The sequence below is a fragment of the Alosa alosa genome, chromosome 19, assembly GCF_017589495.1.
Source record: "Alosa alosa isolate M-15738 ecotype Scorff River chromosome 19, AALO_Geno_1.1, whole genome shotgun sequence".
NCBI lineage: Eukaryota > Metazoa > Chordata > Actinopteri > Clupeiformes > Clupeidae > Alosa > Alosa alosa.
The window spans coordinates 18,903,431-18,928,640 of record NC_063207.1 but is presented as its reverse complement, the minus strand read 5'-3'; the positions used below and the strand labels follow the sequence as shown (position 1 = coordinate 18,928,640).

The 25,210-nt window shown below is 41.3% G+C and overlaps 1 protein-coding gene across 1 annotated transcript; it reads left to right on the top strand.

Moving 5' to 3' along the window:
• The first annotated feature begins 943 nt into the window (after positions 1–943).
• LOC125312271 (5-hydroxytryptamine receptor 1D-like) lies at positions 944–22,492 on the top strand. Its single transcript, XM_048270722.1, is given in 3 exon segments — positions 944–1,736; positions 19,246–21,073; positions 21,076–22,492. Coding segments are annotated over 2 exon segments (1,182 nt in total). The 5' UTR covers positions 944–1,736; positions 19,246–20,136; the 3' UTR covers positions 21,321–22,492.
• The last annotated feature ends 2,718 nt before the right edge of the window (positions 22,493–25,210 follow it).

Sequence of the window (25,210 nt, the reverse complement as noted above, 5' to 3'; positions counted from 1 at the left end):
AGAAAACCTTTTCATGAAGGTTTGTTGGAAGTTAGTACGAACACTACAGATGGCTGTGGAGCAGGGCCGTAATCATAATATACTTTGAGGGGGACGTGTTCAATAATGTTCAATATTCAAAAATGCTCAAAATGTCCCCTCCAATAACAAGACATAAATTGTTAGACTACAGTAGTATCACCCGCTGTTGTGCAAAATAATCACTTGTTACAAGCTGGAAAACGGTGTGCTAAAATGGCAGAGAGGAAGTGCATCGGTGAGATGATGAAAACACTGACTTGACTTGCACAATTATGCTCTCTTGAGCTATATCACTATACTGGAAATATGAAATACCAACTGAAAAAAGCAGATGTATTTTATGTATTGTAGATGTAGAGATTGGTCCTGATTACACTTACAGTACACTCCCCCTCTCACACCCCCTGCTCAATCCCAATGACTTGCTCATCCCCACTTTTTTTGGTAGGCCAGTACTTTTGAACTGTTTTGGATGTGTTTTCTACAGTATATAGCCTTATTGGAGATTTAATAGGATAAATGATCGAGTGTATAGGCTACAGTATTTCATTTTGATCCATGGTGTGGCTTCTGTATTTTGAAGTTTAGTTGGATACATTCAAAATGAGGGTATTTGGGATTTTCATTTTAAAATACCTGCTAATCCTTAATTTGTAAAATTGTAGTTAAAAAAATGCCACATTTACCTACAATATGAATAAATCACTATTATTAGTAGTGGTAGACCTATCAACTATAAATCAACAAGAATTCTGGATATAAAAAGTACAGTCATATCTTACATGGCTAAGAAATTGTCTTATTTCATAGCCATACTGATGGATTCTTTAGATATCATGCTCTGTCCGTTTTCAGCAGCCTACAAGGGATCGGTATAAATGCTACCCATTCGCCAGCTATTTTCAGTCAGCATGCGCTCGCACCGAAAGGAGGCTGGACACCACTTTGAGAACCCGTTCAAGTGAGATACCGACTTTGACGGGTGTGTTCAATATTGCGTGCGTAATTTTTACCTGGCAGGTCGGAGGGGACATTTTAGGATACATGTTGCTCACTTTAAATGACTGAACCAAGGCACAGGAAGCGGGAGCCGCGCCGGGATATCCCCGGGAATAAGCACTTTCAATATGTCAAGATGCAAGCAGCCTTACTCCAATGTTGGGGCCACTACAACGTCGAAAGATGGAGGGGAACACTTTTGAGGAGTAACATTCTTTAGCCTATAAGGAAATGCTTAACTCCGGAGAGACTGCATGGACAGATCGCCTAGTTTCACATTTTGTTTAATTGCCACACACGCCAAAATAATTGTGCTTAGGCTACTGGAGCATATTTACACAGTGGATTTCATAATAGGCTACTCGTTTTTAAAATAGGCTTTAAGTGTTCTGTAATATAATGGACTGTTTAACTTAGTAGCTCAATATTTCAACTATAATTGTGCGATTAGTTCTGCTCTTGGAGTTATCACTGCGCATGAGCTTCCCAGATTGCGCTGAGATGCGAAATATATGCAGTGTGTGTTTGAATTAGATACTTAATTTCCTCGGGATTCGTCCTTATGCTACCAACGAATGGGAAACACTTAGAAAGTGCATTTCATCACAAAAAGATATAAGCGTAGAACTGTAGGCTAACAAAGAACTGTGTGAGAAGTTGTTATTCACTCTTTTCGATGGACAGTAGGATGCGACGAAGACAGGACTTTTTCCATGGTAAGTTGTGTTTAAGTTGTTTTACGAGCTCTTTTCTTAGGGTATTGTTTCAGTTTCCGAGTACAGTTCTCCAGAATACATTTTCAAGCGGTCTGAATAACGATATAAAACGTTGGTTGAAGTTATATCTAGGTTTATGTCTAGTGTGGTTTCTTACCGGAGAAAAAAAGCATCCAATTCTCTGTCATGTTTCATATTTGGAATGCTTGACGAGCGAGCACACTTGAATCACTTCGATCCAGTTGATGGTGCATTACTGCGCGTGGACCAGCACACGCTCGAGCGCACCGGGCTTAGAGGCGGGAACGAGGCATTAAGGCAACCTCCTACTGACTGGAAGACTGGATTGGATTTTCTTTCACCTAAACACTAAAGTCTAATGTTAATATGACGTGTTTATGGCTGTTTGAAAAACCGACTCGTTACCATCTCAGGGGAGCAATTAAGATTTGAAAAATGTCTTTAATTAAAGGGAACCAATAATCCTCTGTGGGATGTTTCAGATTTTCCACCAACCATACCCCTTGACCTCTAACCTATAGCTAATCTTTAAGGACCTAAAGCGTAAGAGCTTTTTGGTGTTTATAGTTGCTGAAAAGAAGCAAGCAAACAAGAGTTCATGTAAAGATCACATCTGGAATTGATAGATGTTACCTGGTGCATAAAAGTGAGGGATTTGGTGATTCTATGTCTGGGTTTTAGTAGGCCTCCCAACTGGGTTTAAAGCAGAGTGATGCCTGTAATTTCCGCACTTTTAAAATGAAAAATGAAACTCATCTAGCCTAGTAGACACACTGGGACATGGGGGTTGTATCTTCATAATTAGCTTACTCATGAAGACATAGACAGTGGCCTTAATGCATATACTATATTGATATATAGCCTACTGATACAAAATAACAGTGCCACACACATTCTTTCTTTCTTTGCCTCTCTCTCTCACACACACACACACACACACACACACACACACACAGAGACTAGGGATCTGAAATAAGCATCCATAATGCAGTTTTGAGTTCCAATCATGACATGTAGTTGAAGTAACCAATGGTTTTCATTTCATCATCACAAGGGTGGTTAGGTTTAGATATTTATTGCATGAGGTGTAAGTATGGAACTGGGACCCTGAGAGATGATGAAACTCAAGCTAATATTGCAAGAATAAAGCATCAAAGATGACCTACACTCATTGTGCAGGGACAGTAAGGAATTTACTGACCATCTCCTCTATCTCAATTTTCATTACCAAGTCCCTTTCTTAACCACACCCCCCATTCACCTAACCTATTAAATTGGCGTCTCAGTTTTTTGGTGAAAAATATTTGCCTTTTAAAGGTGCCCACACGTATTTAATTACTTTGTGGTAATGTCTGAAGTTCTACCTTGGACTCTGTAACATTTTTTGTGGAAAAAATGCCTTGGTTACCTTGTTTCAAGCCATTCTAGTGTGGTATAGAAAGCCTGCAGGAAGACTCCTTTGCGCCAGTTCTCATTAACATTCAACGAGCTAAGCTGCTTGACCCTGATTGGCTAACAGCTAGTCGGTTTCGTCCATAACATGACAGCTGTTATCAACTAATTTTAGCTTAATGGCATGAACTTAGCTTGGCTAGCGATTGCTAGCATTGTCCAAATGGGCATAAAAGCTGCTAGGCTAGCGAGTGTATTAAACCTGTATAACATAGCACTTCCTTGAGTTGACAATAGTGTTTTACTTGGGCTGGGCTGGGCACTCGTCTTAGACTGCCGCGATGGTACTGCTCCAGGCTTCAAGAGCTCATGAATAGTAATGAACTCAGTCAATACCACGTCAGACTGACCAGCTTTTGTAATTGACCTGATTTCTCCGCTTATTTCTATTCAGTGGCTAGAGCTGACAGAGGAGGTAGCAGTTCATTTTCACATTCACAACATAACACAAACCCATATGGACTTAACATATTTTAAAAAATAAAAGTAAAACCGGTTTTGTCTGGCAGGGCACATTTAAAGCAGAACCATGCAAGTTTATTAGATGAATATAACAGCTTCAAAGTAATTTTGATGGTAAACAAACTTGTAATAGGGAGAATCGCGCACCTAGTGTAGCTGGCAGTGCCCCGCATAGCTGCAGCACCCCACAGGCAGAAAACCAGCCTTGCAATTCTGCTATTTGGAGCCCCAGTCAAATCTTGTGAGAACTGTAAAACATTACCTAGTTAACACATATGGCTCTTTGGAGATAGATTGACTTTGCCTGTTGCTAGTCCTTCAGCTCCAAAACAAATGCACATGTAGCCTACAGAGGTCCAAGGGGGAAGGGCTCAAACCGTGAGAAGTATTTACAATGGCAAGGTAAAATATAAATACTCCAGGACTCTAGGGGAGGCCATTAAAAATACCTGAGTGCGCATTGGATACCTTTAAAAGCAGGTGTAATCCAGGTTATGGTTGAGTGCGCCAAATGGGAGAAACTTACAGAATTAACAGAACTACTGCTCTGCATCTCCTCTCTGTTTGTTGACATCTTATTATCATTGTGTTATTTCATGATCGGTAAAGTTTTGATTCCTTTGTCACCATCAGTTGACTCTATTCAAATGCATTTGTGATTAAATTATACCATTCAGATTATGGTTAAAGGGTAGGTAAGGATGTAACGATGCACTTTGAATTGGCTAAAAATCAATACACACATGTGAAAATTACAACTTATTGAGAAAAAAAGGAATCGCAATGGAACTGTTGTCCAAAAATAAATAGTGGCACTTTTCCACTATGGGGTAAAATCCCGGGGGCTGGGATAAAGCCTCTGACTTTTTATATTTCCATGATTTAGGCCGGACTGATGCCCAGATGGCCTCAGGTCAGCCCTGGAGTAGGGCAGGGCCGAACTGGAGAAATTTAAAAATAGACCGGTAGCATTTGTTTAGGGTTGCCTCGCAACATAAGTGAGCAACATTTGCTTAACATTTGCTCATTTTTGTGGAGAAAATCCATATACAAAAACTCTGCAAAATAATTAAGGATACAGGTTCTTACAATGTTATGACATCTTTAATTAAATGTCCTTGTAATTAATTTGACATATGCTCGAGGTGTCGTTGCTAAGCACTGTTTAGAAGTTTCTAGCATTGTTAGCTAATGCCCCCGATATTACAGCTCCTTATGGAAACACAACACCGAGGTCACACACCGGTGTTTAAGACCGGGGAAAAGCCTTGGGCCAGCCAAGGTCCATAATGGAAAAGAGCCATTAATATTCCGCAAAGCGGTACAAAATATGACCGCTGCTCAGTCCTGCACATTCTCTTCGCAAAAATAAATCACACTTGTCATTGTCTCCATCGCCATCCCCTACTCTTGCAACTTTTGTGCATGTAAAATGAGTGTGTGCATGTGTGTGTGTTTGCTTTTGTGTATATGAATGCTTCTCTGTGTGTGAGTTTTCGCTTGTGAGTGTGTGTCTGGGGGTAATAGTGTGTGTGTGTGTGCGCATGTGTCTGTTTGCTTGCATGTGTGTGTGTGTTTTATATGTGAAGGGTTCAGATGCAAAAGCCTCTAAATGCCACCTATGTCAAAAATGAGATAAAGATGGTGAGGGGATGCTCTCCACACATAGTATACGCTAATCAAATAATTTAACTTCTAAACCCACTACATACCACTCCTTTCCTGGTCTGAAATATCGATTTATAGGCAAAAACCTATAGGAGACTGAATTTAAATGCTCATTTAAAAGAAAAGTGGTCAGACGGATTTAGAGGGTTTTGCATCTGAACTCTTCATGTGTGTATGTGTGTGTGTGTGTGTGTATGTTCCCTTGTGAGTGTATGTGTGGGGGTAATGGTGTGTGTGTGTTTATGTGTGTGTGCCTGCTTGCCTGCATGTGTGTGTGTTTTATGTGTGTGTGTATGTGGGTGTGTGTGGGTGTGGGTGTGTGTGGGTGTGTTTATGCATGCGTGCATGTGCTTGTTTGTGTTTATGTGTGTGCATGTGCTTGTGTGCGTGCCTGTGTGTGTGTGTGTGTGTGTGTGTGCGTGTGAGTCTGTGCTTGCGTACCTGTGTGTGTGTGTGTGTGTGTGTGTGTGTGTATGTTTATGCGTGTGTGTGTTTATGTGTGTGTGAATGCGTGCTTACTTTCCGGGAATTACCTTTAGGGACATCATACTAAGGCAACGGTATTTCCTGGCTTGGGTGTCCTCGAAATGATTACAAGTACTTTAACTTAAATCCATGCTGTGTCCATTGCCAGGTTGACATTGATGGAAATGGCAATTCATTTGCATTATATCAATCTGATGCCAAAATTCTCTAACACTTGGCTTTAGTCAGGGACAGACTGGGACTAAAAAAAGGCCCTGGACTTTCTTCCAAAAAGGCCCACTATACCGTTTGCACTCGCACATACATTCGGTGTCTAAATGGCCTTGAGTGTCTGTTCATGTTTTTAAGACTAATAGACATAGCACATAGCCTACTGTACAAAGCCTACAACTTGGTCAGGTTGGTGCACAGTATCACCAAAATGTGTATGGACCTAGGGTTAGAGCTATTGCAAATATGTGGTAGTTGTGGTAGCAAACGTCTAGACAAGTAGACAATGCAACTCATTCTTCGTCATTCAATAATGAGGCAACAACCTGTCTGTTTTGTGCAAGGTAAAAAAAACACTTTTGGTGACACTGAATGGAGGTGCATTTCCCTTAGAGCCCATATTCCACATTAATCGTAGACTATAACAGAAAGGGCATGCTAAATGTGTGTGTGTTTTTTCCCCAAACTGTATGCCGTCACACACGCACAGACAGCAGACACTGATAATGGTATCACAAAATGACTGAATTACACTGAATTAAGAATGCACTTGCCACAGACACATTTTCCACTGCTGTTTTTATTTTATTTTTTTATTCAGGTTAATGTTTAGCTTCAAAATGTATTTTTAGTACTTAAAAAATTACAGAAATCCGGACCTCATGACCTCATTGCTGGCTATATGGACCTGCTTACATGCCTATGCACAGATCTCGTTGTCAGCTTAATTAAAAAAAAGAAAAAGGCTACAACGAAGGAAGCAAAGATGAAAGGTTGACATGAAAAAGGCATGAAAGGTGAGGTAGTGAGACATTTGTCAACTGTGTGAGTTGGCAACCTTGGTGACACATAGCTTCTCCATTGTCCCTTGTACCTATCCTGCTATTGAAAACGCGAAGGGACAAATGTTGCTAGTCTTTTTTTTTTAATAACAGTGATAACTGATAGCGTAGACATAGGCTACTGATAGGCATAAGTGACGCATATTTATGTGGAGACCTGGACACTGGGCTACTTGGCTGATAAAGTAGGCTATATTGAGCCAGGCTGACGGCTGTTGGATGGACGGCCGTTCAGGACTTTTCCAGAATGTCCAGATTGCCAGTCCGCCCCTGGCTTTAGTTGTGATTGTTTGGTATGGAATGTTAGGTCGACTTGGAGACTCTATGTAGGTGGTAGCCCACGAGCATGGTGGAAGCTTCTTGGAATAGGAAGAGAATACAAGCAAGATGTTGCATGGATATAATATGTTTGGACCCTTATGCTTCATTGGACTAGTTCTCAGATCTCCAGTTGACTTGGTTGATTCTGTTCACTGGGCTTTTTACAGTGTCCAAGTCATAAATCGCACGTCCGACAGGCTACAGTAACAGTTCAACTGTACTGATAGTGTTGTAACCTATATAATTTTACAAAGGGAGGACTATAACAGCGATACACCCACAGTGAAAACGTATTGTACATATGTCCCAGGGCTCAGTGGGATTCTCCTAGTAAAATAAAGGATAAATAAAATAAAAATATCACTTGTAATAATAAGTCAGCCAGCAGCTTTCCCTTGTCTGTACATGTCTAGTCATCTATGTCTCACCAATTGGTTGGACACAGCCCATCTATGACATCTTCCAGCCTGAAGTTCCTTTGTGAGACCATCTTTATAACAGTCAGTTCCTTTGTGAGACCATCTTTATAACGGTCTACTGGAGACGGGGATCTAATTGCATGCTGTAACACAAACACTATAAGTGTTCTCAAGAGGATGTATGTCCATACAGCCCATCACATGTGAAACAGGCAGGAGAGAATTATGAGCCGTAATAGCTGTACTTCATGCCCCTACGTAATTGAATGATGGACAGAGCTGCCGGTGGTGTGTTGACAGGAAATGAGAAGTGATGGTCAGCTGGGCTTCTTGGGCCAGCTCTATACATAATCGCTGTTAGTCTCATCGCCCTGCAGACTAATGTTCTCTCTCCTATCCCACTCTGTCTCTGGGATGCTCCCCGCCACGGTCCACCATTTTGGCTCCTGAATCTGTTCTCAGCCTGGTGTTTTGTGTTGTCTCTCTATATCTGTGCCTCTCATCTCAGTGTTAATAAAGCATCCCCTAGCGATAAGGCACCGCAGAGCTTCCTGAGATAGGAGCCTGTCGGCGCTTGCATAGCACAGGCTCATAACAAGCTTCCAAAAGCAAACAGTTCCATAGATTTCTCAGCCATCTTCTTCTGTATGATTCAGCTGAGAAGGTACTGCATGTGGCTTGTGAGAGTCCAGCTTTTCAATATTGATCAGATTACCTTCTGACCTGTAATGAATGTGGTAAATGTTTTTTATGTACAATCATTCAGTTTTACTAAATGAATAATATTTATAGCGCCGTCTACCAGACAGTCATCTTTATGCTTTGAAATGTATTTTTATGGATCTTCCACCACAGACATTCTGTTTGTGCTCGCTAAGGCATATAGCATTGCAGGTATTTGAAGCAATAGATTAGAACGAGCAAGAGCAGAGATTGCCTGCCAATCAGGCTGGTCGGATATGCAACTAGCTGTGCTACACGCTACACGCAATCCCTCTGTAATGAGTAGACTCAGTGAATCACCAGAGGCAATTAATAAGTGGCGCTTGGCAAATGATAACCACTTTTATTCCCTACAGAACATTCAGATGTCTTTGGCAGTCTTTGCAGATCGACTGAAATAGAATAGAACTTTTTGTGGTATTAATATTAGTGGGAAAAGCCGATTACTGCTTCTGCATAGGGGTACTGGTGTGTTGGTGTGATTTTTTTCTTTTTAATAATTGACAGTTTGACAAAGCAAGAGTAGCAGCAATCACTTTACAGTTTGTTAAAGGAAATAGAAAATGGCAGTGAAAGGGAAAGAAACATTAGTTGCATAGTGAAAGCAGGCAGTTTAGTCTATTTATTTATATAGACAAGTGTAAGCAGGTTATTGTTATAAGACCACTGAAAGAGTGAGTGAGTGAATGAATGAATGTATTTAATTATTTATTTATTTATTGAAGCTTCCATTAACACTGTTCTTTTGTGAGGACTCAGGTGTCCCACCTTACTTTGAGCCTGCCCTACTTCCTGTGCCCCTTTGAGTGCACTGGAGGAGAGTTGCATAATTGCTGATTCGTTCGTTTCAGTGTCAAATACTGGCACATCTGGAGCACCATATGGGTACTACTAAGTCACATTGTTTGCAGTGTCAGTCTGATTTCTTTTCATGGACTCTCTCTCTCTCTCTCTGTCTGTCTCTCTCTCTCTTTGTCTCTCATATCACCTGTGTGAGCAAAACCATTGCATTTGAAAGCTGTGTTTTGGCTGCAAGGCCACCAGAGAGGATAGTGTCTTGTCCCTCATTACACCCGGTTCCTTCCTTACTGCAGATACCCTTAGACACATCACAAATTAAACGTCCCTCAGATCTGGGCAGGTGACTTTTCCTTTTTTGGGGCTTGTGATGCACTGAGGTTTACCACATTGTCACTAACCATCTGTGTCTCCCACTACACCCATCTGAGTAAGCACTGCAATCCTTAGAACCCCCAACTTCACCCACACCCAAAGCACCACCACCATCACCTCTACCACCGCCACCACCACTACCACTCCCCTCCCCCACTGCACAGCTCACAAGCCATCCTCCTCCAGAAAAACACACTGTCAGATAAGCTCTCCGCACCGCACACCCCCCTCTCGCCATCAGACTTCCACGGCAGCCGCAGCCCCTTTGGAGCATTGTCCAACCCATGCACTCAGCTGTGAGCATGCAAATCCATGGGTGGGGAGGCACACGCAGGATATTTCCAGACAAATATCTCCACATTGAGTTCCCAAATTGCAGGAATCATTTAGGACAACTGAGAAACATCATCATATGTATATCAAGCAATGTAAACAAAGCAGGACTTTTGGAGAGTCCCTCATTTCTCTTTTTTAATCCCAAGCTTTATAGTCTTGGAAGGCAACAAAAAATAAATACATGTTTGTTCAAACAGACAGCAATTAACAGAACGTGTGCACAGTTACTGAATCACAGAAAATACAAAATCTAAAAGATACATGGATTTTTTCTTTATGTTTGATGACATTCCTGGCAGATAAAGTGTTTATTTATTTCTTTATTTATTTATGTATACTCCCCCCCTCACCTTGCAATATCTATAATTAGATTTGTTCACAGGTTCTTGTAAATAAGTTATTTGGCATGTTGGGTGACTTTTGTCAATACATTTCCCTGCCACACATTTACAGCATTTACTCTTTTAATATTCTGCACATTTGCAAAATCTCTTGCGCTTAGTAAACGAGAAACTACACGAAATGGCAGTACAGCCGAATGCCTCGTTGGCTTATTTGCACAGTTCTGTTCATAAAAAGCCAAATTTATACAGACCCACTGCTTTTCATTCGCAAGCCACATGGGGCTTTCTCATGAGTGCCTTTGCATAAGGACGATGAGGCCAGAGTATAAGGCGCTGCTATTCTGGAGGGCTCTAGCAAATGATAGCAGTTTAGAGACGGCCCCAGGATATATGCCTGTAATGACAGTTAAATGAGTCGCTGTGCAAATCAGATTGTGAAATCTTCTGCCCACTCTCATAGACTTGTGTTCCCCGTCTTAGCCAACAGTGAGGAATTAGAAGTTGCTCTGTGACGTTTTTTAGGCACTCTGTGACAAGCTTAATTGATTATGGGACTTAGTTACACAACTAGATGTTATATAACATGCCAGTTGATCAACAACAAACACATGGGGAATTGGCTTCAGCATTTTCTTTTATCATATATTCAACAAATATGAAACCACACCATTTATACAACCTTCTCCCTTTCACTGGTTTTATGTTGCTGTGGGAGGTGTCTGTCTTGTTCAGGAAGTATTGACATTTTCCATCTGCTGCAGATTTAGCAGCAGTACTTTCACTACACACTTCACACGGAGTGCTTGTGAAGTAAGAGCAACGCGTCAATGACCGCCCCAGCCGATGCAGCACGATCACCTCCATTAGTCAACTTATCAGCCACTTTGGGCACCTGTACATCAATATAAAACAGCCACCCCCCACTTCAGGGCCAATGCTGACGCTCATGGCCTTGTAACCCTCCCTGCAGCTCCCCACGCGACAGAATAAACATTATCTTAGCATGGCTCTCTACCTTATCCCTGTAAAATTAATTTGACTGTCTTAGCAGCGGAAAGCAGCGCAAGACCAGATGCAGGGGATTAAAACTAGGCTAGTGCTTCTCTGTGGTGTGTGTGTGTGCGCGGGTGTGTGCAATTGTGCATGAGTGTGTGTCTGTCTTTAGCAGCTGTGCCGGAGAGCCAATGCTGGCTGTCTGCATGTTGATTGAGCCAGCCTGTTTTTGATTTTGGAGATTTCCTCATTAACTTTGCCTTCTAACGCAGGACTAATTGTCATCTTGGAGCCAGAATCCTTACCACCCAGTCAGACACACACAAACACCCACTCAAGTACACACCTTCATTACTCAAGGGCAGGCCTTTGCAGGAGTGCTGTCCACATCTCGTCTGAGCCCATCTCTTGAGAGGCTCCGTAGTCTCCCGTGTTCCGTGGAGAAGCAGGTCATTCCCTATCAGACACACACACACAGAACCCATCAGCTCCTGAAACAGTAGCATCGTCTCTCTTGAGCTCGGGTCTGTCCAAGCGCTCGCAGCACTTATTGGAACTGACAGGCACAGAGTGACTGAGTGGCTGAGTTGTGGGGTTTTGATATTTAGCCCTGTTAGAAGTTCTTGGAGTGGATGACGTACGGTGTGTGCTGAGGTCGTGCCGTGGAGAGGAAAAAAAAACCCTTTCCTCTTCTTACTCTATCATAGCAGCAGTAAACTCATAAACCAATTTGGATTAGAGTATCGGCCAATGTTGTGAGAAATGCAATGAGGTCTATGCTGAATATCAGAAGGGTAGACCGGAAAACTAATCACATCCGCTTGTCAAGCGATAACATGACTAGACTTTGACTTCAATTGTCAATTAGCCGTTCAAAGGCCACTAAGGTTTTTTTTTTTTAATAAAATTATAAATGTATGAATATGTACCTTTGAGGAGCAAATATGAGTTTTTAGTGGTTAATTGATGGCTGCAATGCATGTTTAAATCACCGTGATAGATTTAGACCTGGGTCCAGATTTAATTGGATTGAGGCAGGAATGCCCCTGTTCTAAAGTGTCATCTCAGAAGGCCTAAAAAAAACGTTCTGCAGGTCTTTGGCCTCCTCTGTTATGTAGGCTGAGTTGATGACTCACAGGGGAACATTATTGTTGTGATAAAAGAGCACTCACTGGTCTCTGGAGGGCCATGGAGAGACCTGATGCTGGGGCACAAAAAAGCTTCTGTACAGCAGGCTTGTGCAAAATTATGAATTTTAGAATGGATCTCCATAGAGTGGTGAAGTCCCGCCCCTTCTACTTCCGGTCCATGGGACCTATCTTTCAAAAAATTATGAACGGGAGTTAATGGAGAGATAACAATTATTTTTTGGTCCAGTTTGAATTGTGCCACAAATTTCACATATGATGTGTGTGAATTTAAAAGATAATTTTTCACGTCAAGAAAGTACTGTTGTTCGATAGACTTCAAAAGTTATGTTGGTTTTGTGCGAATCCACTCAGTGGACTACATCTCTCGTCTCGAACGATGTACGTCACCAACGTAATGAAACGATAAGAGCTGTTGTGCTAGTTAACGGTTGCATCTTGCTGCCTTCTATGTCACTTAACAGTATGTAATGTACAGTCTATGGACGAATACAACTTACCTGATGTGTTTAATCCTCTGACTCATGGTATTTTCTTCGGCAAGGAAAGCCCAATTAAGACCTGTTGCTGGTATGCTTGTACAATCTAGTGTGGCTGTGAATGAGCTAACGTCACTAGCGCGACTGATGGGTTTGTAGTCGTTGGAATTACGTTCTTTCACAATGTTGTAATTCAATAGTTACGAAACAAACTGCAAATGTCTTTACATGAAAAATTGTCTTTAAAATTGACAAACATCATATGGGTAATTCAAGGCACAAGTCAACCGGGACCAGAAAATAATTTCTTTTTCGCCATAGACTGCCGTTCAAATTTTTTGGAAAGATAGGTCCCATGGAGGCAAACGGAAGGGGCGGGACTTCACCACTCTATTCAATTCACAAATTGGAATTTGAATTGAATTGGCTCCGCCCCACAGGAAGTTGAATTGGAATTGGAATGACAGGAAGTGGAATTAAATTCATGGCCATTCAAAGCAACTCCACAGTCACACAACAGGAAGAATGTCTTGAATCTCACATGCATTCAGTTTTGGGAAAGTTACTTTGCACTGTAAAATTGAATAGCTACAGTTCCGAAATAATATAACACACTATATTCTTACTTAAAATGTTTAGTAATAGTTAGTATAACTCAGTTTTTGTCTTTTGTTGATTATGTTGATTTTGCTTTTTGAGATTACTTGGCTAAAAGGATTAATTTAATGTTGAGGTGGAAAAGTGAACATGATCATTTAAATCAAGTAAACTATACTTGAATTGCTTAAGTTTTGCTACACTGTGAAGTTAGTTAGTTAGTTAACCTTACTTAACCTGTTAGTTAACCTTTGTTTAAAAAAACATGCAAACCGATTGCCTTGAAATTACCGACCAATCTGGAATAGGAATTCCAAGTTGTGCAAACAAATGCTTACTTTGTGTAGTATACACTAAGGAGAATTCCTATTTAACCTAACTTGGTCATTACAAGTTAAGTATATTATGTATTAAACACAAGGTGTGCTAACTGATGTTACATTTCCTACAATGCATTTCCAGAATGCCACCTCCCTGGCCCACATATTTGTAAAGATATCACATATTAATCCTTACTGATATTCAATCTGAAATTACAATAAAGTGACAGTGACACTAACGGTTATATATACTGTTGGTGTGTAATTTATGTGGATGCATCGCACCATCAAGTAGATGTCTATCCAAAACACTCTAATGCTGTGGGTAGAACATCAGCACTCTAATGCTGTGGGTAGAACATCAGCAACATGTTACTACCCTCTGAAAGTACTGCACAATGAAGGGGAGGCTCCTGTACTACCAATATGTGGCACACACCTGGGTTTGTCCAGCGGGCCAGGGAAACCTCAATCTTTGATGTCCACAGTGAGTCAGGACTTGGCCTGATTTCTGCCTTTCAGTGTACCCATGATGTTGTGAAGGCATTGGGGTTGATATTAATATCCTGACCAGAGAGGAGAGTGCCATTTAATGGACAGCCACTAACATCCTTCTAGTAGCAACATAAGTTGCAAGGAGAGCACCCATAAAAATCCTAATCAAGCTTACATTTAGCCTTAGTAACTTAGCAGAGATAGCTTCAGTAACTTAGTATCTGTATGTATGGTTTCCAGATACAGATCTGTGTCTGTCTATAACTGTCAGCACTAGTTCTACTCACAGGTTTGGTCTGTTTTGGATAGTCATTGATGGGGTGATGTATCAATATAAATCACATATCAATTACACAACAACACTATATTTAGCCTTTAGTGTCACTGTCACTTTGTTATTGTAACTTAAGATTGAATTTCAGTAAAGATTAATATGTGATCCCTTTAACAATATGTAGGTCGGGTCTGTGGTATTCTGGAAATGCATTTTTGTCACATTAGTTAGCACAACCTCAATACACCTGTTGTGTACAACATACAGTATACTTTACTTGTAATTGCAATGACCAAGTTAGTTGAAATAGCAATTCTGTGTACTGTAAATGCACTACACTAAGTGAGCATTTGTTTGCACAACTTGACATTACAGACAAATCTGAGTGGGAATTGCAAGGACAACAGTTTGCATGCTTTTCAAAACTAACAGGTGAAGTAAGATTATAAACTAATTGTACAGTGTAGTACAAACTTCAGCAATTCAAGTATAGTTTACTTGATTGTTTACTTTTCTACCTCAAAATGAAGTAACACTCATTTTAAGCAAGTAATCTCAACAAGAGACAAAACCTGAATTCTACTTACTAGAACATTTTAAGTAAGTAAAACTATTATGTTTTACAGTGTGGAAATATAATTTGTTACAAGTTGTGTGTTTAATGCTATCATATATCTGACATATACTGTGAGGCTTCATTGTTAAACACTACCCTTAAATTATGTATATGAATTTCTTCGAATTTCATTGAATTTAAATTCTACTTCCTTTAATTCAAATTCGAATTGTAATTCTACATCCTGTTTTTGACCTTAATTCAAATTCAATTCAAATTCAAGAATTGAATTGGAATTTAGGAGTCATTCTCAATTCAATTCTGAATTGTGCACAAGCCTGTTTTACAGTGGCTTAGACGTATGGCGAGTTTCCATGTAGTGAATAGCCTTGCAACTGTTCTGTGTATGCAAAATTCTAGTACTCCTGCCAGAGTTTTGTGAGATTGCTTTGTTGATCGTTTTAAAGCCAAATGAATTTCATTAGGGATGCCTCTCTGGCTGTCTCAAGTCCTCATTTTACGTATTATCTGTCAGCATGAATCACTTAGAACACAAAATGACAATGGTGCTCCATAGGTTGTGCTGAATCTATGATTTCCTGGAGCACAGTGCAGGTCCTGACAGATTGGAGGCAAATACATCTTCAAATGGAAGCTCCGCTTGCATGTTTATAAAATAGAGGATAGGCAGAGAACATGAATGGAAATGTCTTCTCCAGGCCCATAGAATGGCTACGGCTGACTGACTGACTGACTGACTAGCTAAATTAAAGTGTAAGTTCAGTGTAAATTGACTCATAGCCTTGTTGTATAACCTCACCACATGCAGCCCATCGGAAAAAGAATGAGACAATTTGGGACAACGTAGGCCAAGTTATGGACAGGCGGCTTAAAGCAGACCCATAGGGGCATCAAAACTGAAACTGAAAGTAACTCCCCACTGCCCCATGGGTCTGCTTTAAGCTGCCTGTCCATAACTTGGCCTATGTTGTCCCAAATTGTCTCATTCTTTTTCCGATGGACTGCATGTGATGAGCTTGAACAAAGGACTATGGGTCAATTTACACTGAACTTACACTTTAAGGGTACTGGAAATCAGATAAAAGTTGGAAGGGGTTGAGATGGTGCATATTTGTAGTTGGTGTGGTATTATGTGTGGACACCGACAGATGTATTGAAGCAATACCACACAGAAATGCCTAACATCTCTTATGGTAGAAAATATATCTATGGTAGAAAAAGTCTAAATAGTACTGTTTTGAACTCAATAGCAATTACCTTTCTCTGAGATTGGTTTTGTCCCATGGCAAGATGTATGGTTTGAATTCAACAATCCACATATGGAAGTGATTTGGTGATGTGGAATATATTAGAGAGGAAGACATTTCCATACAATCTAACTTGGTGCATTTAGAATTGTTTTTTTCGTCGTTTTTTTCCCTCTATTTTTATTTTTGCTGGGCCTCTTTCAACCAATAACAATCAGTCTGTTTTGACAAGAATACTTGTGATATCCAAACCCTCTCAAGCACTTCAAAGCACCCTCTTTTTATTTTGTTTTTTACCATTTTTCTCTGAACTCACACTCGACAACTGACACTTGTTAAAAATGGAGACTGGTACCTTCACGGTGAACAGATACGGGGGCACATTTTACCTTTGAAAAGCACCACTCGCGATGCGCAACCACAGTAAGAAGCACAAGAGCAACAACAAGACAACAACAGAGGCACAAAGTTCTCACCTCTGTCTGCGTCTTGGCTCATATCGCTCTGACAGGTTACCAAACCTGACAGATGTGGAGCAGATGGGGTCGCCCACCTGTCACATCAGTCTCTGGGGCTCCACAGTCAAGCCATGTGCAAAGTGAGCCGCTTGTGCAGGGAGCCGGTCAAATGACTGCCTTCAGGTATCTGACCTGCTCCTCTCCTCAGGCCAAATGGTTGGTTACACACAGCCATCCATTTATTATGAATTTATCCACTAATCTATTTATTTACATGAAAACAAATACACGTTTCTTTGAACTAGCTACTTCTTCTAACTAATATTTTTTTTTAGTAACAACATTAGCCTACTAGCATTTGCTTGGATGTTCCATACCAGATCTTTTAAACACCAGCAACATCTGACAATCTGATTCTCCAAACTTCCATTGTTGTAGTACAGTACACTTCCTCTTTCTGCGCAGGTGTTCCCTACGTGCTAATAACGCAGAGTGTGGTAAACAATGAGTTTCATGGTGCCAATACAACTAGGAGCTTCTAAATGATGAAATGCTTGTTCCATGTACACTTAAACACCAATCGATTTATTTAGCGTTCATGTAAACAGTTCAGTTGAAATCTTTAATTAGATTTATTTCGATCTGATTAAAAAAAAAAAAAAACGTCCAAGTAAATGCGGTTAGTGTTTTAGGGCTATGTGTTATTGTGCTTGTTAAAGCAGCAGTCAAGAGTTTTGATTCAAAACTAGTCCAAAATGTTTCTAACTGTCTTTGGTTCAAACATAATGTACAGTAGGTAGCTTTGGCGTCTGCTAAGAAACATAAGCATAAACAAGCGTGACATCACCCATTACCTACCTTTACAGTTTTTTTACAACTGTTTACTTATTTTTTATTTTCAAAACTCTGTATATTTTCAAAACTCTACACACAAAACCCTCAATTGTTCACACAAACTGCAAAATGCCTCAAATCTCCAGAAAAATGACACACAACATGCAAAATGTCATAAATACATCTGTAAAGCAAACATTCACCTCACATAATGAAGACTTTTGTCATAATATGACATTTTAGATACATCATGTACACACTGTTGCTCAAAACCTAAAGCTTTTCTGTCTTTCGTGGGCTTTATATATTTCAATACAAGAGTGAAATTCATCTACAGAGAGAAGTTGAAATACACAGTAAACATGTAAGCAATATTGAAACCAAAAATAATGATTTCCCCCAAATAATTTGCTGTTATCTGCAGCCAACAAGAAAAAAGAAAGGAAAATACAATGAACACCAGATGTACATCACAGAGTTTGCATCACAAAGCTGATTTGGACAGAAATCAAATTGCTTTTGCTTTTCCAAAGAAAATATATTTCTCTCTCTGTGTGTGTATGTGTGTGTATGTTTGTGGGTGTGTTGGGGGTGGGGGCATTTCCGGAGGCACAGAAAACAACATTGAGCTAATGGTAACTTGGGGACAAAAGACAAGTTTTACATAAAAAAGTCGACTTTTGTAGAACATTACGCTAAAGTCCATTGGTTCTGAACATTTCAGCTGGAAATCTCCTAGGAAGAGATTGCAAGGGTCTATACCTATATAGAGTATATCTATGCATAGGCCTAAGGAAAGGATGGTGTTCAGTAAAGTAATGAGTGTACATAGAAGACTGAGTGTGAATAAGTGGCAAATAAGTGTGACATTTTGAAATCAAGTTACTTCTTGTTAGATTGTTGTGTGTTGACAATTGTGTGTGGTGTTTTGCAAAATGTGTTTTAGGAAATTGAAAACTGAGTCAAACACTGAGAATTAGTGTATGGTTTTGCAGATTTGGTGTGGGGTTATGGTGTTTGAAAGACATGTTTAGAAAATTGTGTGACAAGCAAAGATTTAGTGTGTAAGCAGTTGAAAAAAACTGTAAATAATGAGCTGGCTCGTGCCCACACCGAGAGCAGTCATTAGCCTGGAGGAGCACAGGAGTGGGCAGCGGCAGCACATTATGAGGTGAAGAAGTAATAAGGAATATCCTGCAGCATACACTCTAATACGCTCTGCTCATCAGTGACTCCATCAACCTGTGTGTGTGTGTGTGTGTGTGTGTGCACATATGTTGATGCAGGTGGAGGTGTGTGTACGTGCTCTGTGCCATGCAGTGTCAAGCAATCTATCTGCATGTGATAGAAACTGACAGCCTGCATATGGTGGTGTTTGAGAGAGGCAGAACAGTGAGAGGCAGGGGGCGCATGTAGGTGTACTGATTTACTGTAGGTGAGAGAGGTGTGTATGTGACATCTCACTGTGTGTGTGTGTGTGTGTGTGTGTGTGTGATGGAGGCAACTTTGGAGTGGTTGTTCATGTTTGCACAGGGTGGGTTTGCATTTGAAGTGGCTATGGAATTAGTGTCTCTCTTTTTCTCTTGTTCTCTCTCTCATCCTTTCTTTCTTTCTTTCTTTCTTTGTCTAGCTCGTGGCTCTGCATGAAGAAATAGTCCTTCCGGAGTTTCTGCAAGCAAGTTGAAAGCTTCAGCTGGGGACTATCGCTCTCTTTTTTTGGGAATCTTACATGTTGGAAAAAACAAGTCTTTGTATGCATCGCTCCACTTGCAAAGGTGGGTTAGGGAGCTGTCTTCCCTCATCATTGAACACCAAAGTCACCTAGCAAGAAGCGGAACATAATGGATTATTTTAAGTGCTTTGCTGTGTTACGCCTAACCCAATGAGACAGTGAAATGGGGCTACGTGTGCTTTTGTTCTGATTAAAAAAAATAGCGTTATCTAAACAAGTTAATTAAAAGCAAACACCGACCCCGTCCATCCACCTTTTGCTGAGCACCTCTTTGTCAGACTGTGCTCTTGTTTCTGTGAGCTGCAGAGCATCAGAAGATAGTGGAGATAGTGTTTCAGGGTCCCGAGGACATCATGGGCCTGACCCGGTTGGAGTAAAGATAAGGACTCTGAGGGACTGTGTGGAATACCAATTACCTCCCATCTCCCATGAGCAATGAACACCAGCACCGATATAGATAGGAGAGCTGGTCAACATGTCGGTGGACTGATATCGAAGCCCATAGTAAAAATACACAGCTGCTGATTTGTTGCTCAAAAGAATTCATTAGAATTTGATTTGAATGCTTATTAGTTGCAATCTCATTAGTTGTAACAGTAAGTGGAAACAACCAACACACATCAAAGATAATGTTTGATGAAGAGTTCAACCCTGACTCTGTGTACATTACATGAAACAGTCGATGATAATGTATGTTACAGGGACTCAGGGACAAGACTTTCCCTTGAACCAGCTATGCTTTCCTTCCACTTCATTTGAGCCTTTACAAGTGTAGGACGGCTTGATAAGATGGAGCCAGACAACAGCACGCTGGAGCCTTTCCTCTTGAACAGCACGGACGAGGTGGTGAGTACGGATGCCCCCTGGGACCCCGCCACCCTCCTGGGACTGCAGATCTCGCTGTCGGCGATACTGGCTGTGGTCACGCTGGCCACCGCGCTGTCCAATGCCTTCGTCATCACCACCATTGTCCTGACACGCAAGCTGCACACGCCGGCCAACATGCTGATCGGCTCGCTGGCGGTCACCGATTTGCTGGTGTCCATCTTGGTCATGCCCATTGCAATCCTCTACACGGTCAGCAAGACATGGACGCTTGGCCAGATTGTCTGTGACATCTGGCTGTCGTCAGACATTACCTTCTGCACAGCGTCCATCCTGCACCTGTGCGTGATTGCGCTGGACCGCTACTGGGCCATCACCGACGCACTGGAGTACTCAAAGCGCCGGACAATGCGGCGCGCCAGCGTGATGATCGCTGTCGTCTGGGTCATCTCCATCTCCATCTCCATACCGCCGCTCTTCTGGCGGCAGGCCAAGGCGCACGAGGAGCTGACCGATTGCATGGTCAACACCGACCAGATCTCCTACACGATCTACTCCACGTTCGGCGCCTTCTACGTGCCCACCGTGCTGCTGGTCATCCTCTACGGCCGCATCTATGTGGCAGCACGCTCGCGCATCCTCAAGTCGCCGGCCGCCTGTGGCAAACGCTTCACGACCGCACAACTCATCCAGACGTCTGCTGGCTCCTCGCTCTGTTCCCTCAACTCGACATCAAACCAAGAGGGCAACCTACACCCTATGGTCGGTGCGGGACACGGGCAAGCAAGTGGACAGGGTGGTGGCAGAACCGGAGGAAGTGGCGGATCACCGCTCTTCGCCAACAGCGTGAAGGTAAAGCTGGCCGACATTAGCGTGCTGGGAGCGCCTGGCCGCAAGGCCCGAAGAAGAAGGCCACCAAGACGCTAGGCATCATCCTGGGCGCGTTCATCGTCTGCTGGCTGCCGTTCTTCGTGGGCACGCTGGTCATGGCCATCTGCAAGAAGTGCTGGTTCGACCCGCTGCTCTTTGACGTCTTCACCTGGCTCGGCTACCTTAACTCCCTCATCAACCCCGTCATCTACACCATCTTCAACGACGAGTTCAAGCAGGCCTTCCAGAAACTCATTAAGTTCAAATCATGCTATTAACAACGCTTTCTAATTAGAATCACTCTATAATTAAATGGACTGGAAAAAAAAAAACAGTGGCATCAGCTACAAAATGTGTGTTCATGGTGTTCAAGTGTTCTCATGCAAAAAGAAGTCATGGTGACATGGCGACACATTTCCATGCAGACACATTGACCAGCTTGAGGATCTTAGTGCCATACATGTCTTGTGTTCTCTTTGTAAAAATTGTGCATGTGTGCTCCAGAAGAGAGTTGTCTTTGTGTTTCAGGAGTCATTATCTGCCTTAGCAAAGGGGAAAAGATACTGCTCAAGACTCAAACATGTGCTTATACATGGCTGCAGAGCAAATCATCTATACTGTATAATTAAGTGGACCTCATTAGAGTAGACTGGGGAACGGATATGACAGCACGTCTACACTGAACTTGAATGAAGCTGGGACGTCATGCATTGTGGTCCATTATGTAAAATTCATGGACTCCACCTTAAAATGCTTGTCATGTGAGATAATTATATAGAGTTTTAGTGCAACTGAATTTTGTGTCTTTTATGTACAATGGCAAGAATGTGTATCTGTGTACAGTGCCACCTGCGATTCACATTGAATTACATTTAGAAGTTTGGCTCATCCCTAAATTTGGTATAAAGGTCACAAATTTTATTTGCTTACATTTGTTTGAAACACTCAGTATCAGTAGATTTCTGATATTTGAGCTAATTCAGACCACAATACCCTACAGTATGTTGGAGACACTGTCTATAATGTTTACTGTAAACATGACCTCACTGTTAAGGGAAGGATGGGTCGTCACATCTTGTTTGTCTTTTTGTGTCCTTTGGTGTTTTTTTCTTGCATGTTTTCTCTTGGGTGATGCTTCGCATGTTTGCTGTTCGCTGGACTTATTTCCCCAGTGCCGTGTCAAACTCACTTCAAACAAAAGAGAAGAATCTCGATAACAGGGATTCGCCCAGAGGTATGCTAAGCACAGGGGAGGGGGCGATAAGGAAGTGATGTGAGAAATTGGCCAGTTGGTTCAGAAGAGTTGTCTGAGGAGAATGAACTGTGTTTGGGAAGGACATCATGAAGCCTAAATTTAGCAGAATTTTCACTGCAACCATTGATGTCCACTGCTGGTGTCAATTCAAAAATATATTCAGTGTGTGTGCAAGTGTGTGCATGCATATGTGCATGTCTGTGTCTGTGTTTGTGTACTGTATTTGTTTTAAGTAGGTGAGGAAACTGATTGAAAAGCTGAAGTATAGCACAAATACCACCAACTTTGCATCACCACAGGAGATAAGTAGCCAACAGGCAAACACTGCGTACTGGAATCCCACAGGGAGACCGATTTCCTGTGGTCAGAAGACCCTGGAGGACCAGCAGCAGGTTAACGCTGCCTGAAGGAGGAGAGTTCCACAGGCAGACTGAACCCGGGGTGAGCCAAGCGCTCTCAGTTAATCACCCACCTGCCAATCGCTAAGCAGAACAGCATATGCAACACTGCCTTGTGTTCCAAACACAATAATATGTAAATTCTGGCTTCAGGAAGCACCTAATTGAAAAGGTAACAGAAAATGGGTGTCAGTTGCTGAGGTGTTTTTCATAGCATTTGGAAACGTGGTTGAGGAAGTGTTTCTCACGGAGCTAACCCTTGGGTCAAACTCCCGAGGAATTCTAACTCTCACATGCAAGGGAGAGGATGCCTCCCCACGCTGCATTAAGATTACGAATGTTGCACACCTACAGAGCTGTACACACCTACAAATCTCCTCCAGCATCATGAATATTTCATATTTTTGTGAACATGGATGTGGGCGTGAATAATCTCAAACTGTTCTAAAGACACAAAGGGTGACCTGTGAATTATGCAGAGGGGAGATGAAAATAAAAACAATTGTCGATGTCATCAGAAATGGACACAGACAGCAACAACACTGAGTGTTATCAGACATCTAACACAAAGCATATTAAGCACAAGGTCTCAAGTGAAAGCAATGTGCCTGCTCACAAATGTATTTTTGGATATTGAGGGTATAAAACAGGAGCAGATTATAATTTATTTTTCATGTAAAGGCTTTGCCGTATGCACAACGAATTGTGGTTAATCTAAGGTTGTGATGTATGTAAAGATGATCTTTAGAGTATTAAAAAAATAAGAATGAGCCTATTTCTGGCCTTGATGTACATGTAGAAGACAAAAATATATAGGCCACCTGAACTGCAGCCTACCTTTGGAAATATGACTGCAGAGTTAAATTGTGAACAGCCAGATCCGTGGCATGGAGGAGATAGCAGATGTGTCAGTTTCAGTTACCGTGATACGCGAGATTGTTCCAGATAGCATTAAGTACTCTTTAAAGACATTTTCCAAAAGGTCATTGTGCATTTAACCTTCCTCTCCAGTGCTCTGGACTTTAGCTTGAGGTTAAAAGCAAACAAGGGGGGGGGACACTCTTTTTTTCAAAAGAGTGTTTTCCTTACGGTAAGGTATCATCAAAAGAGCGCTGGTCAACTCTTCCTGATGGTCTGTCCTCTATTGAGCATTTCTTTGCTGTTGAGTGTTACACTTAATGAGATGACTCTTCCTTTTGCCTTTTAATTTAAAGTGACAGACCAAAAGGTTGGCCACTAATGTTACCAATGGCTGACAAACAACCTATTTGTGGCTGAAACAACGTGAAAGGAATCTGAGGATAACAAGCAAGGAGAGGCGTGTCTGAACTGTCGATGTTTGTCTCACTAAATGTGTTGTTTCCTTGGGAGACAGTGTGGTGAATATGAGATGTTGTGGGAGATGACTGTCCACGTCAGGTGGAACAGCAGAGGATAACCAATCTTGAGTGACCTTGAATTTGAGAAAGGCGCTATATAAATATAACTTATTAAGGCGCTATATAAATATAACTTATTATTATTAATCATCTTTCAAGATTGACTCAAGGTGGTCGTGAAGGGAACATCTGCCTCTCAATTTCCCAGTGTGGGTCATTTCTTTTGATTATTTGTATGTGTAGAAAAAAAGAGGCATCTTCACCTTTATAAAATACAATTGATACACCTTTCCATTATGTTCCAATAATGTGAATCTAAGGCAGCTGTCTTTAATGGTTGGTATTTTCACATAAAATGCTCCAAGCTACTGTCATATCAATGTATCATCTGGTAGTATGTCTGATGAATATCAGTGTAAACTTTACACGACACATCAAATCCACCCTATGGATCCATTCCTCCAATCTCTGTCCACTCTCCCTGAGAAATAGGATGAGTAGTCACCCCCATTATTGGGCTACAGTATGTTGTCTGTGGTGCAATACAGTCCTCAACAGTCCATAAGGCACACTTCCATGCTCTCAAAAACACAGAGCATGTGCTAAGAAATGCACACTTCCAGTCTGTGCATTGTTATCTGTCTATAGAGTAATACTTTGATTAATCTAATTCAGCACTTGATTGTTTGGGTTTTCTGAATGACTAATATGTCAAGCCCATTAAGAGATTAATTGTGCCCTAAGTCATCTGTAATTGATATTTCCTTCATGCTTAAATGAGAGTGCCTCGCTTGCCAAACCTTTGGTGTTGATTCCTTCATTCAGAAAATAATAAGAAAAATAACTGGGGATGGATAGATTTGGAATTACACAATGCACATGCAGTTTTTAGACATAAAGCAATGTTCACCAGTCCTTTCTATAGGCTCCTTTAAATATGCAATATCAGTATTCAGTATTCAAAGCCATGCCACACACATCTAACAGTGTCTGATATACCATAAATTAATGTAGAGATAAAGTGTGCAATTCTACCACCATTTGAGTAACTAAAGTGATTTTTTTTCAAATAGTCCCCATTTACCAGTCTCATTTACATGGATTTACATTTGAGAACGCTATTCCTATATTATTTG